Source organism: Cetorhinus maximus, chromosome 9 (assembly GCF_964194155.1).
Source record: "Cetorhinus maximus chromosome 9, sCetMax3.hap1.1, whole genome shotgun sequence".
Classification (NCBI taxonomy): Eukaryota; Metazoa; Chordata; class Chondrichthyes; order Lamniformes; family Cetorhinidae; genus Cetorhinus; species Cetorhinus maximus.
In genome coordinates this window covers 44,881,146-44,893,461 of record NC_135887.1, presented here as the reverse complement: position 1 = coordinate 44,893,461, position 12,316 = coordinate 44,881,146, and the positions used below count along the sequence as shown (strand labels likewise).

The 12,316-nt window shown below is 42.3% G+C and overlaps 1 protein-coding gene across 2 annotated transcripts in view; it reads right to left on the bottom strand.

The window, feature by feature from the left end:
• LOC144684607 (cytosolic arginine sensor for mTORC1 subunit 2) overlaps window positions 1–12,316 on the bottom strand; it is a 192,168-nt gene that overhangs the window by 8,958 nt on the left and 170,894 nt on the right. For both annotated transcript variants that reach the window (XM_078548612.1, XM_078548613.1), the window contains exons 3-8: window positions 12,002–12,195; window positions 9,723–9,855; window positions 8,870–8,993; window positions 8,419–8,529; window positions 7,528–7,610; window positions 763–857 (exon numbers count right to left, since the gene is read on the bottom strand). In XM_078548612.1, coding sequence (XP_078404738.1) covers window positions 763–857; window positions 7,528–7,610; window positions 8,419–8,529; window positions 8,870–8,993; window positions 9,723–9,855; window positions 12,002–12,195 — 740 coding nt within the window. The remainder of the gene's footprint in view (window positions 1–762; window positions 858–7,527; window positions 7,611–8,418; window positions 8,530–8,869; window positions 8,994–9,722; window positions 9,856–12,001; window positions 12,196–12,316) is intronic.

Genomic DNA, 12,316 nt, shown 5'->3' with positions numbered 1-12,316 from the left:
GTCAGTCTGACAGCATAGATACTTCATTAAGAGAATCAAGCTTTTTGTTCAAATCTAATATTTATTTAAAAAAATACACTGTGGTTATTTAGCACAGAAAGAGGTTGCAGGAGAAATAGTGACAAAGAAATTGAAATCTATGGCCAAGAATGGGGACTTAGTGTTCTTAAAAGCTTACTTACACAACTGGAAAATAAGCAGCACATTGCTACCCAGCGCCAGCAGAGTAAACAAAGCTTTAATGTGGGAAATCTGTAGGGGCACTATTTGCAAACCTGCACTGTGGAGCAGAACAGGATATGGATGGGTAACAATTCCTTGCGCTATCTGCAGGGGACACAGTTCGACAGCTTTGCATTTGAAAGGGATGAAAATCAGCAAGCGCAGCAAAAAAAAATTGTGCAAGCTTAGTTCCTTCAGCTTTACGCTTTACCAGACTAAAACAATTAGCAATAATCAATCTGCTGATAAATCACTCTCAATACTAAGGGGCAGTGAAGCAGAGAGCGGGCATGCAAACAGAAAGAAAAACAACATTTTACTCTAATGAACTGGCCATGGTTCAGCAGATTAACCTTGTCAGTAACATCAGCTTCACACAGTTCACATTCAACAAGCAAGCTCTTGAGAGTCTTGCTGGATCCATGCTGGGTTAAGGAAGAATAAATAGTTTTAATAAGCAACAGTAACGCAAAGTGACAGGTCTTTCGGAAAATAACACTGCGGTCTGCCCTTTTGTAGCCAAGTTGTTTAGAAACTTACCAGGGCGTGATCAAACTTAAACGTACTGATGTAGTATGCGGGGATATCAGCGGCAGCCAGGGGCTCTGCAATTTGGGCAACGATTCCACATTCATCTGGTGGAAGAGGTTCAGTTTAACACTCAGCACTGAATAACACACAGCAGTAAACAAAGCACTTAACAGTAATTCCTTCAAATAACTACGCCTGTTTTCTTTCTGTTGGGCCAAGCCAGGATTATTATATGGAGACAGCATCCTGTTTGCTTTGGGACGTTTTTTTTTAAACATTGTAAAAACTCTCAGTGTGAGTAGGGCAGAGCACTATTTTCTATGGTTTGTCCATTTTCTGCCTTGCTATTCCCCTACCCGCTCCCCACCCCCAACAGTTTTCAACCCTCCTGTCCTGAAGGTGTTGCCCTTTCTGGGGTACGGTTTTATTGATGCTGGCAGTGTTCACTCCCCTCCATTCCTTGCTATTGTCTATGGGTAAGCCTAAACTGTAAGCAGGTTCAACAGTGGGGGGCATCACAGCCCAGAGCTCTGCTCATCTGACATCTGTACAGATGCACCCTGCAGCTGGGATAACGTGATTGCAATGGGAGCAGGACAGACCGGCTGATTAACCCAGGGGCTTTTAGTACAAAGGTAGTGCGCCAAATACTGCCCTGGCTGAGCTCAGCTAACTACAGACTGGAGTTTGAACTTGGAATCTTCTGGCTGTTTCACATCTCACCACACCTTTTTACCCTTTGAAAAAGCTTCTAAATTATATTTCAACTGTTTACCAATGTCCCCTAAAGTGATTCAAGATTTTATAATCACAGATGGTGAGTCACTTTATGAAATATTAAAATAGGATATCAGGAAACATGCTTAGGTCAAGAAAGCAGCTTCCACAGGTTCAGGTATTTAAACATATACACAAGCACACACTATGTACTAAGCAACTCACTGGAAATAGGATTCTGTAGGGCACTAGAGCCAGGAATAGAAGAAAGTGGCAGAAAGGACTGCTGTTGACTCTGGTCAACAGGCCACAAAAAGTAAACACACGCTTGAGAGAAAGTGCAGAGTGTAAACAGGATGAGCTCTGAGGGAAGATTAGCAAAGCTTCAGCTCTATAAAGTCTGAGGAGAAGGTTGTCAGAGGGCATCTTACTGAAGTGTACAAAATATTAAAGGTAAACCCCACATGTAGCTTCAAGGTAAGAGAGAAAAGCAGAACTATGGTATTAGGTGGAATTTCTTCACGCAATGGTAAATATTTGGTGCAATCTGTCACACAAGATGGTAGAAATATTACACATGTTTGAAATGTGGCTGGAATTTATAATAAGACTGTTAGGGTAGGACTTGCATGCACTATGGTAACTGTGCGAGATCCAATATTAATGCAGTCTTTCACAACAAAATAACATAGATTAACTGAAGCAAAAAAGTCATCCAAATGCATCTTATATGTGGAATTATATTTTATGATAATATACTTTGATATCTTTCTGACTTGTGTTCTTCCATTCTTTTATTATTTAGCTTAAAGAGATATTTATTTTACTCTCTGTCCCCCTCTTCTTTCCTAATCACACCTATCCATCCCCAGGCCAAAGTGAGAATGAGAATTAATAGCTTGATTGAACTTCGTGGCCACTCTTAAAGTTAAGGAAAAGTAAAACCTGTACACTGCAAATATTTTATTTTGAATTGGAGCCAGGATGCTGTCTCTTTAGAACAATATATTTTCCTTGAATTTTATTTTTAGTAACGTTTTAACTCGACTTGGGATATGTCCACTGGATTTAAAAAAAGCACAGTGTAGTCAAATTTCAGCCAGTACATGCATCTTTATCACGCTTATTCTGAACTTTCTAAGCCAGTTGCCCTCGGCGGAGGATGATAAAATTTACAAAGAAACCAGAATGGCACTGCCCCAAGTCCTCAGAAACCCAAATAATCGTCCAGCCAACATTTTTTGTGGAGTTCTAGAGAGGATGAAACTCGGAAAAATGAAACCAATGAAAGAAGCGGAACTTTTGAACAAACAATCCGTGGATTAAACTTGTACCATTAACCCTTCAAATGTTGCAGCATCATAAGACAAACATCACATGCTTCCATTTATTCAGTTGAACACTACACTTGCATTTACTTCTCCAAATCTGCCTCGCAATGTTGTCCCTTGCTTATATGAAATAAAATTGAAAAGCTTGTGCGGAAAGGTTGAAAAGCAATCGCATCAATACTTCTTTTTGGAGGCGGTGGAGGGATGGTTCTCGTATAAACGAGAATGCACACTGGGATGTGAGTCATACTAACCACATATCTTTAAATCAACAAAGGATATGATTAAAATGCCAAAAACAACCTGGCAGCGCAGGTTTAAAACTTGTTTTTTCGATTAAAAAAACTTGTTAAATACTTCGGTGATATGACCTAAAAAAAAACTGAGGAATTTAGGATTAATCCAACAATCTGTGGAACCCTACAGTTTCGAGCACAATATGACAAGTGATACTTTTACATGCGTGCCACTGCTTTATTTTCAGTGTTGTGAATGGTCACTTCACTGGGCAGTGAAAGTCTGTTCACCTTCCCACAAAGTGAAAAATGCCCTGTTTTGAGGGGATCTGTATAATTTTAGGGAAGTCTCCCCACACAGATTAAGCAATAGCAAAGAACTCCAGATGCAGATCCACTCTGGCCAAATCACTCAGCACAGACATCAGCAGCGCACAGTTCACCATGATTCATTTGTTTACTGAAATGATAGGTATGAATATGATTGAGTTCACTCCTTCCTCTTCACTATGTTCACAAATCATAATATCAGCAGTATGATGCATCATAATAACATTCTTGTTAAAATGCATGCATCATACAAATAAATAATTAGTAGTTAATGACTACTGGTATGCATGTTAAATGATTTAAATTAAAAATGGATGTTACATCTTAAAAATGAAAATGTCAAATTACATTATTTCTGTAAGTGAGCAACACTCCTGTGAAAAAGTTCTACAATGTCCAAATATATTCAAGTTAAAAATACTACCTCTTAAAATCCATGGGGTCTTTTGCATCTTTTAGGTTTTCCACCTTTCACTAGTGACATTCACAGGGTTTGGTATCGGGGGTGATGAAGTATGCAGCCAGCTATAATTTTGCACATTTCTGAAGATATTCCTAAACAATTCATATCTATAAGGGAGCCTGGGACAATCTCCTAAATGTAAATATTTGAGTGCATTTTTAAAGTGAGTGAGTGAGTGAGTGAGTGAGTGTGTGTGGGTGGGTGGGTGTGTGGTATGGAGGGGTAGCCTAAGGATAGTACGTACCTCATTCTTGGTGGATGCAGGAGGATAAACTACACAAGGGAAAAATTCTATCCTGCTTAAGACTGTAGAAAGGCCTGAATGTTCTACATTACATCAAAAGCTCCCTTCCAGTTGCAGATTTAGTGTTCATCCTAATACAGGCAAAACGACAAAACGTTTCAATAAGCACTGGACTGACTAAAGTCAAGGTTGACCCAAATCCAGACTGACATCCTTCCATAACGTTCTGCTGAAGGGTCATGAGGACTCGAAACGTCAACTCTTTTCTTCTCCGCCGATGCTGCCAGACCTGCTGAGTTTTTCCAGGTAATTCTGTTTTTGTTATCCTTCCATAACATATTGGGCAGAATATTACGCTCAGCATGTGGGCACACACCCGAGGGTAAAGTGACGCGTGATGATGTCGGGTGTGCGTCCCGGCATCATAGCGCACTCGCACGATATTTCGTTCGGCGGGCACGCGCTGTAACCAGTTGTGCGCCTGCCTATAATTAAAAGGCCTATTAAAGCCATTAACAAGCTAATTAAATTCAAATTTACACTGCCTGTCCAACTTTACGGTTGGCGGGCAGGCCAAAAGCCCAAGCGGCCTTTACATTTTTTAGGAAACCTCATCCGCAAGTGGGGTGAGGTTTCCTAAAGCAAATAAACATTAAATAAAAACTTTATTTTTGGAATTAAAAACATGTCCCATCTCATGCGGCAGAGTCACATGAGGGGACACATTATATTAAATTTTTACCGTCTTTAGTAAATTTTTTAAAAAGCGTTTCAATCTCCGAGGCAGCTCCGTGTCTCAGGGAGATTGAAGCGCTCTTTCGCGCGCATGCACAAACTGCGCGCTAGGCCCGGCTCTCCCTCCTCCCCCTGCTTGCATAGGCAGCACTTAGCACTGCCGCTCGCGATCCACACAGGGTGGGCCTTAATTGGCCCGCCCGCATGAAATCGTGGAGTGGAGCTGACTGCGGGTAGCAGTCGGCTGCCTGACTGCCCCCGCCGAGCACAAGATCCTGCCCATTGTCTGCTTCAGTCTGACACCACAGCCCATGGTGCTGACTTTCCATGGGATGAATTTTACACTCCCCTGCCGGCGGGTTTTTAGGCGTGGGGGGAGGGTGTGAAATTGAAGGAAAGGGATTCCATCTGGGCTCCCGTTTTCCGCTGCCGCAGTGATTTTACACTGGGGCAGGCAAGGCCTCGGACGGGAAGCCCCACCTTGCCCCAGTTGAGGCCATTAATTATTGGCCAATTAAGGGCCATTTCCTCAATTTTTAGGCTGGCTTGGTGTGGGGGAAGCCTGAAAAAGAGGGAGCCTAGATCTTGGGTGGGAAGCGGGGTGGGGGGGAGGGTGCCTCTATCATAAGCCCACTTCTGATTGCAGGCCCCACCCCTTAAGATCCAGTGGTCGTTGGATCTCCCTCCGCCCCACCCACCCAGCCTTTCTCCCAGCACCCTGATCACCCCCTTTGCACCCCACCAGGCCTTCCCGCCTTAGGACCCCTAAAACTTAACTTGTTCTCCAGTCCAGGAACTTAGGCTCAGGCATGTTGCTGCACTTCCCTCTTCCGTCCACTGCAGCTCTTGTCGCTCCTGAGTCCACCTGCAGGCACTTAATGCTCATTCGAACAGGAAATGGCTGTGGGGCACTTGGAGCCAGTGGGGATCTGTTTCCCGCCAACTCTTGGGATGACGGAAAGGGAGGCCCAGCCATTCGAAAAAAGAAGGCCAATATCGCTCAATTTCCTGACCAGCTAACATTTGGCACACTTTTGTCACATAAGATTTTATGTCCATTAGACACTGAGTATTCCAATAGACATAATGCAATGTTCAATCCTGTTGCTCATCCCATGAAGGGGGGGGAAACAGATTTGAATAACTGGCAAGGCTACGGTTAAAAACCAGAACACTATTGTTTGGGGCCCATTGTTTCAGCATCCACAATAACAGGCTTTTATTGAATGACACTTTATAAATGTTGGCCAAACTACCAGCACCAAAATAACTGTGTTCTGTACAAGAAGCCACTATTCAAGGTTATAATGGCAAAACTACTTTAAACTGGGTCAATGTCCCTATAGCTTGTACAAACTCTGCAAAAATATGTTGCGCAAATTGTGTTTTATTGTTGAATTGCACATTCTTCAACATGAAGCAAATCCTCCTTGCCTGCTGACCTAAAAATATTACTCAACTATTTTAAGTTTCTATGCATCAGCACCATACATAAAAATAGAAAACCAGCTCTGCTGAGGTTGAGAAGTGACTGTCAAAGAACAGCGTGTCATCTTGCATCTCACTGCTCAGAATACACTTCATGGTAGAGAATGAATAAATGGTAAACTGAGCACTACCATGGGTAGGCAGCTCCTTTCAAATCCAAATTTGTGTTGCTGCCTGTTCTAGGCCACTAGACGACAGGTGCAGTAGCTGACACTGAGATCCAGAATTAGTTGTTTGGAATTACTAACATGGGTTAGAATTTTCCCAGTGCCCTTAAACATTCTCCTTCAACAGTGCACATTTTCCCAGCTCCCAACACGGTCGTCATTTGTCACCTTCAAGCAGCTGAAGTTGCACAATTCTACAACTTGCTTTGACGCCACGGCAATGGCAAGTGCTGCAGAATCAGCGTGTGGAGTTTGGGGATGGGGATCAGCAAAGGGGACAGGGGCTAGAAGACTGGAAAAGGTACAAAAATTGGTTCCCATTCTACTGATGTGCAATCCAATGATAAAAGAATAGCAACACTGAAATAAAAAATCAGTCAGTCTACATTGGTTCACATAATTTTTCTGAAGGTATTTATACCTTTTCATTTTTTTCCCCTTTCACTTTCGTGGGCCTCTCCACATTGTTGAGAAAGTGGAAAATTAAATCTCCTCCAACGCTGCTCTCTTTCTATATCAGCACTGACGACATGGAAGATGAATTAATCAACCTTTGTCTAGACACAGAGGTGGATCTCTCCTTCAAGTAATAAATGAGGCAGGTACACTGTGCCCCATTTAGAAGCTTGACTGATGTTAGTGCAACTGCCACCCACCACTGGAAGTAATGCAAGAGCTTGTGGGCTCTTTGTTTACCCTCCAAACGGTTAGGAAGATGGACAGAGTTTACACAATTGTAGCAAAGTGGAAGGAGCAAGCAGTAAAAAAGGAAGGAAAAAGTCTTCAGTGCTGCCCCTCCATTTTTACTTGGGGAAAGACCTAATGCAAATTAAGAACCATCATGTGTGGAACCTTCCACCTTGTCGGGTGCCCAGAACTCAGATCGGTTGTCCGTTATACATCTTGTCCGATTTTCCTTCTCATTAACTTTAATAGAAAAGAAAATTAGGTGAGGTGCATAACAAATATGTAAAAGGTTTAAGCCATGCAAATTTGATCCACTTTACCAACCACCATAGTTGAGATAACACCAGACTAATTATTAAACATTTTTGTTACATACCGAATCCTAAGGGCTGCCCTCCTATCCGAACCATCTTCCATAGTTCACCAGATGCACTCGTAAACAACAAATTATTTGGAAACCTGGGGTGAGATTGAGAAATAAATCATCTTTAATTAGCACAATCTGAAAATTAAGTCTATAATTTTGCCTTTAAATAAAGCCAATTCTAAATAAAAAAAAACCTAAATGAATTTCCAGGTAATTTCCCTTGACCCTGACAGAAGCGTATATATTTAAAAAGATAGATCAAATTTCCTTCCTGAGCTGTGTGTGGTCTTCACATTGTTGGTGACGGAGACATTTGGAATCTGAATACTCCTAATGCGAGTGGCAATGGTAAATTTGAAGTCAAGGTCTACCGAACTGCCAACTTGCTTAGAAATGTGCTCAATCGATTTCACACAGTGATTAATATAAATCCTATAGATACCTTTTCGGAAGCAAACAACATAGTTCTTGGAGGTTGAGCATACATTCTGGATTTTGCAAGTGAAAAATATCAGTTCCAAACTTTTGGGGCTGGAGAGGGCATTAGTTGTGTTTACAGTTGGGCAGGTGGCGAGGCAGCAGAGGAGTGTGGTGACTGGATGGTGGTGATGTTGGTCAGATCCCATTCTGCCAGGATTCTGTTAGATCATTGCTTTAAATTCTGGTGATAGGGGCTGTGGACAGATCTACCGTCTACCCCTCCCACATCAAGGGAGCGTGTGGTGGGAAATTCCTGCAGTTCCCGATACATTCCTCCCTTTGTGTCCTTGGAAGGCTTTGGCGAAGCTCATGCCAGTTGTCAGCCCCTTTGAGGCCTTCAGATGGCCCAAACCTTCATGACAGTAATGGTGAGGAATAGCCACTTATATTTCAGGAAGCTTAATAAATAATTTCTAGTACCTTTGTTGTGTCTGCACGTCCATCACCAAGGAGATGTAGCCCTCAATGAGAGAGAAGGAGAAGAAACGAATGTGACCATTTTCATCGCTGCCTATTGCAGAGTCTTTCATACTGGAAACACAATGAACACATATTGAGATCAAAAGGCATTAAAAATCTATCCCCTTCTAACAAGCTCTAACTAATATCTATAATATTTATATCTTTTCATAATGAAGCATTTACATTTATTAAGAATTCACATTAAGACGTCAGTTTTATACGTAGTTTGCACAGAATGCTTTGTTTTATGATTATGTAAAATATGTATGTTTATGAATGGAAACCTTTCAACGCTTAATTTGATTTTAATCTCTATATCCCTCATAAAGGACTTATGATTTGACTGTGACTTTGTTGCTGAAAAGGTTGCTTTTTTGAAATAAATACTTCTGTGATCTTCTTAACTTACCCATTGGAATAAAACATGACATCCATGAGGAGAGTAGCCACAGTTGGTAAGGTATCAGGGTCCAAGCTGGTTACACAGAACTTGTTGCTGGGACTGGACAGTGGATGAATGACAGGCCTTTGAACTGTGTGACAGATTAACAAATGCATGCCTTTAAACTATTGAGTAATGATGATTATTTCAAGCTGCAGTATGGTACCACTGACAAATGGAAACGGATTATAAGTACAGCAAACACTTCATTCTGCTATTCCCATAATTAACAATGAGAACACTCTATAAACACCCAGATAAATTGCATATCTAGTGGCTTCTGAAGGGTTTTACTATATTCCCCCTCCCCAACCACAGGCTACCACCAAAGGGCTATCCATTGAGTGAGTATGCTGAGGGGATGTTGATTATCATACTTTCCTCTCATTCTGCACAAGTAGAAGAGCTTCTGTAAACCTCACTGGTAAAGTAGCACTAGCATTCCATCCTGGCAGAACACAAAATGAACAGGAGTCATCAAGTGTTGCTGCTGACTGTTACAGGCTGGGCTCTTTTTTAGCTGCAATATCCTCTTCTGTAATGTGGTGACCTATAGTGTTCGAGGTCCATTCTGAGTGCAGTCACGCCAATGATTCTAAAGTGGCAGTATTGTCTCACTATTTTGGCTCAATGTTGACTTTTTAATACATCTCACCATCGAATTTAGTTTGCTCACTGCCAAGGAGCAGGAAGGCAATAATTTTACCCTGCCATTTTTACACATAATTAACATACTAATCAAATTCTTCATACTGATGCTTGGTCAAGTCAATGGGGACAAGTGTATAATGTTCCTATTTATGTAAGGGTATAAACTCACCTAGTTTTGGCTTCACAAATCCATTGGTGATTCCTAAGTGATCAGCAGCAACTGTCTCCCCGTTTACTACCCTGAGGATGGTAAATTCTGCTGAGAGGGTGTGCATAACTAACGGTAGATCTCTTTCCCGTACCTAAGAGTGAAACAAATAGAAAGGAATGTCAATGATGCCATGGATTCTTTTATCAAGACTGGGATGGGAAGATAAGCCTGAAATCAACAGGGTTGATAAATTTAGGAGATGATATAGGTGAGGTGAGAGTGGTGGCCCTTGACATCGAGGCAGCATTTGACTGAGTGTGGCATCAAAGAGACCCAGCAAAATTGAAGCCAATGGGAATCGGGGAAAACTCTCCGTTGCTGGAGTCATACCTAGCACAAAGGAAAATGGTTATGGTTGTTGGAGGCCAATCATCTCAGCCCAGGACATTGCCACAGGAGTTCCTCAGGGTAGTGTCCTAGGGCCCAACCATCTTAAATTGCTTCATCAATGAAATTCTCTATATAACAACATCAGAAGTGGATTTGTTTGCTGATGATTGCATGGTGTTCAGCACCATTCATGACTCTTCAGATACTGAAGCGTCTGTGCCTGCATGCAGCAAGATCTGGACAACATTCAGGCTTGGGCTGATTAGTGACAAGTAACATTTGCAACACACAACTGCCAGTCAATGACCATCTCCAACAAGTGAGAATCTAATCATCTGCCCTTGATGGTCAATGGCATTACCATCACAGAATCCCCCATCTCAATCCCCAACATCCTAGGGGTTGATCATAAAATTAACTGGACCAGCCACATAAATACTGTGACTACAACAGGAGTCAGAGGCTGGAAATACCGTGGTGAGTAATTCACTCCTGACTCCCCAAAGCCTGTCCAACATCTACAAGGCACAAGTCAGGAGTGTGATGGAACACTCTCCACTTGCCTGGATGAGTGCAGCTCCAACAACACTCAGGAAGCTTGACACCATCCAGGACAAAGCAGCCCACTTGATTGGCACCTCATCCACTATCTTAAACATTCCTCTCCTCCACCACTGGTGCACTGTAGCTGCAGCATGTACCATCTACAAGATGCACTGCAGCAACTCGCTGAGGTTTCTTTTACAACATCTTCCAAACCAGTGACTTCTATCACCTAGAAGGACAAGGGCAACAGACGGGTGGGAACACCACCACCTGCAAGGCCCCTCCAAGCCACACACCATCCTGACTTGGAACTTTACCACCATTCCTTCACTATCATTGGGTCAAAATCCTGGAACTCCCTCCCTAACAGCATAGTGGGTGTACCTACACCACATGGACTGCAGAAGTTCAAGGAGGTGGCTCAAGACCACCTTCAGAAGGGCAGTTAGAGATGGGCAACAAATGTTGGCCTTGCCAGCGACGCCCACATCCTGTGAATGAATAAAAGACACTGACTGAGGCAGGGGAATTTGAAAGGCAATTGTATCTGAAATTCAAGTGCAGGAGAGGCCAGTGCTCAATTATTATAGCCCTTTGGATGTTCTAATAAGAAAACTCTTTATGGTCAAAATATACAATAATTTTTCTGTTTTCAGGTTTACTGGCACGATCAGAGCAATGGCACTTTGAAATTGTGCATTCAGTACATGTTGCCTTTTAGATTTCTTTTGTGTTATGATGCAGAATAACAACTGGGTTAACAGATGTCAATGTGGCAATTTCAAGATGAGTTGTCAAAACCAGGCAGGCTGGATGGTAATAATGTGCTTCCCAGGAAAAGTCTGACTGTAGGTCTAATCCGAAAGTCTACATTGAAATATATGCAAGGTCATTGACACACAAAATGCAGCCCGCCAGAAAACCATAGTCGGAAGGAATCAAGTGTGAAACATTTCTAGGACCTCCTTCCCTTGTTTTGCAAAGCTCAAGCACACACTCCACAGCTACACGTCTACCTCATGGTCTCCCAAATTAGCCCTTGTCACCATGTTTATGCTGAACAGCATCTGGGAATACACATTTACTTGCTCCTGATGTGATATCTCCAGTCACATTAGAATAGGGACAATGTTTTATCAGTGCAACCCTGTGATGTCACAGCAAGGGGTCTAGTGCCATATAATCTACATCCTGGATGCTGCATATCACCTGGTTAAGCACAGATCATAACAAGGACCAAGCGTGAACCTGTAATTATTTAAAATTGGTCATTCATATTGTTCAGACTTGGAACAAGAAAACAGACTCAGAAGACACCCGAAAGGAAGCTGTTACTCAATTTCAAAGCAGCAATATCTTACCAAGATGAAGTCTGTTTGATATGTGGAAAGCATGAACACAGAGATATTATGATCTGCCAGCGGTGCAATCACTGACTTGGCAATCTTAGTGACTCCAATTGGCTGCGAGCTGGAGAAACTCCCACCACCGGATACAACGTTTAAAGCCAGCCATGTCTCATCTGCTACACTCAGGAGATCTGACCCAGGCAGTTCTAGAAAGGCAACAAGGGGAAAACCATAACTTTCAAACAATGGAACAGTGCAATTTGTGCCGTGGTACTTAAAAGCTAATAAGAAAAACCTTTGGCTAGCAATCAGTCAGCAGTCTTTCCA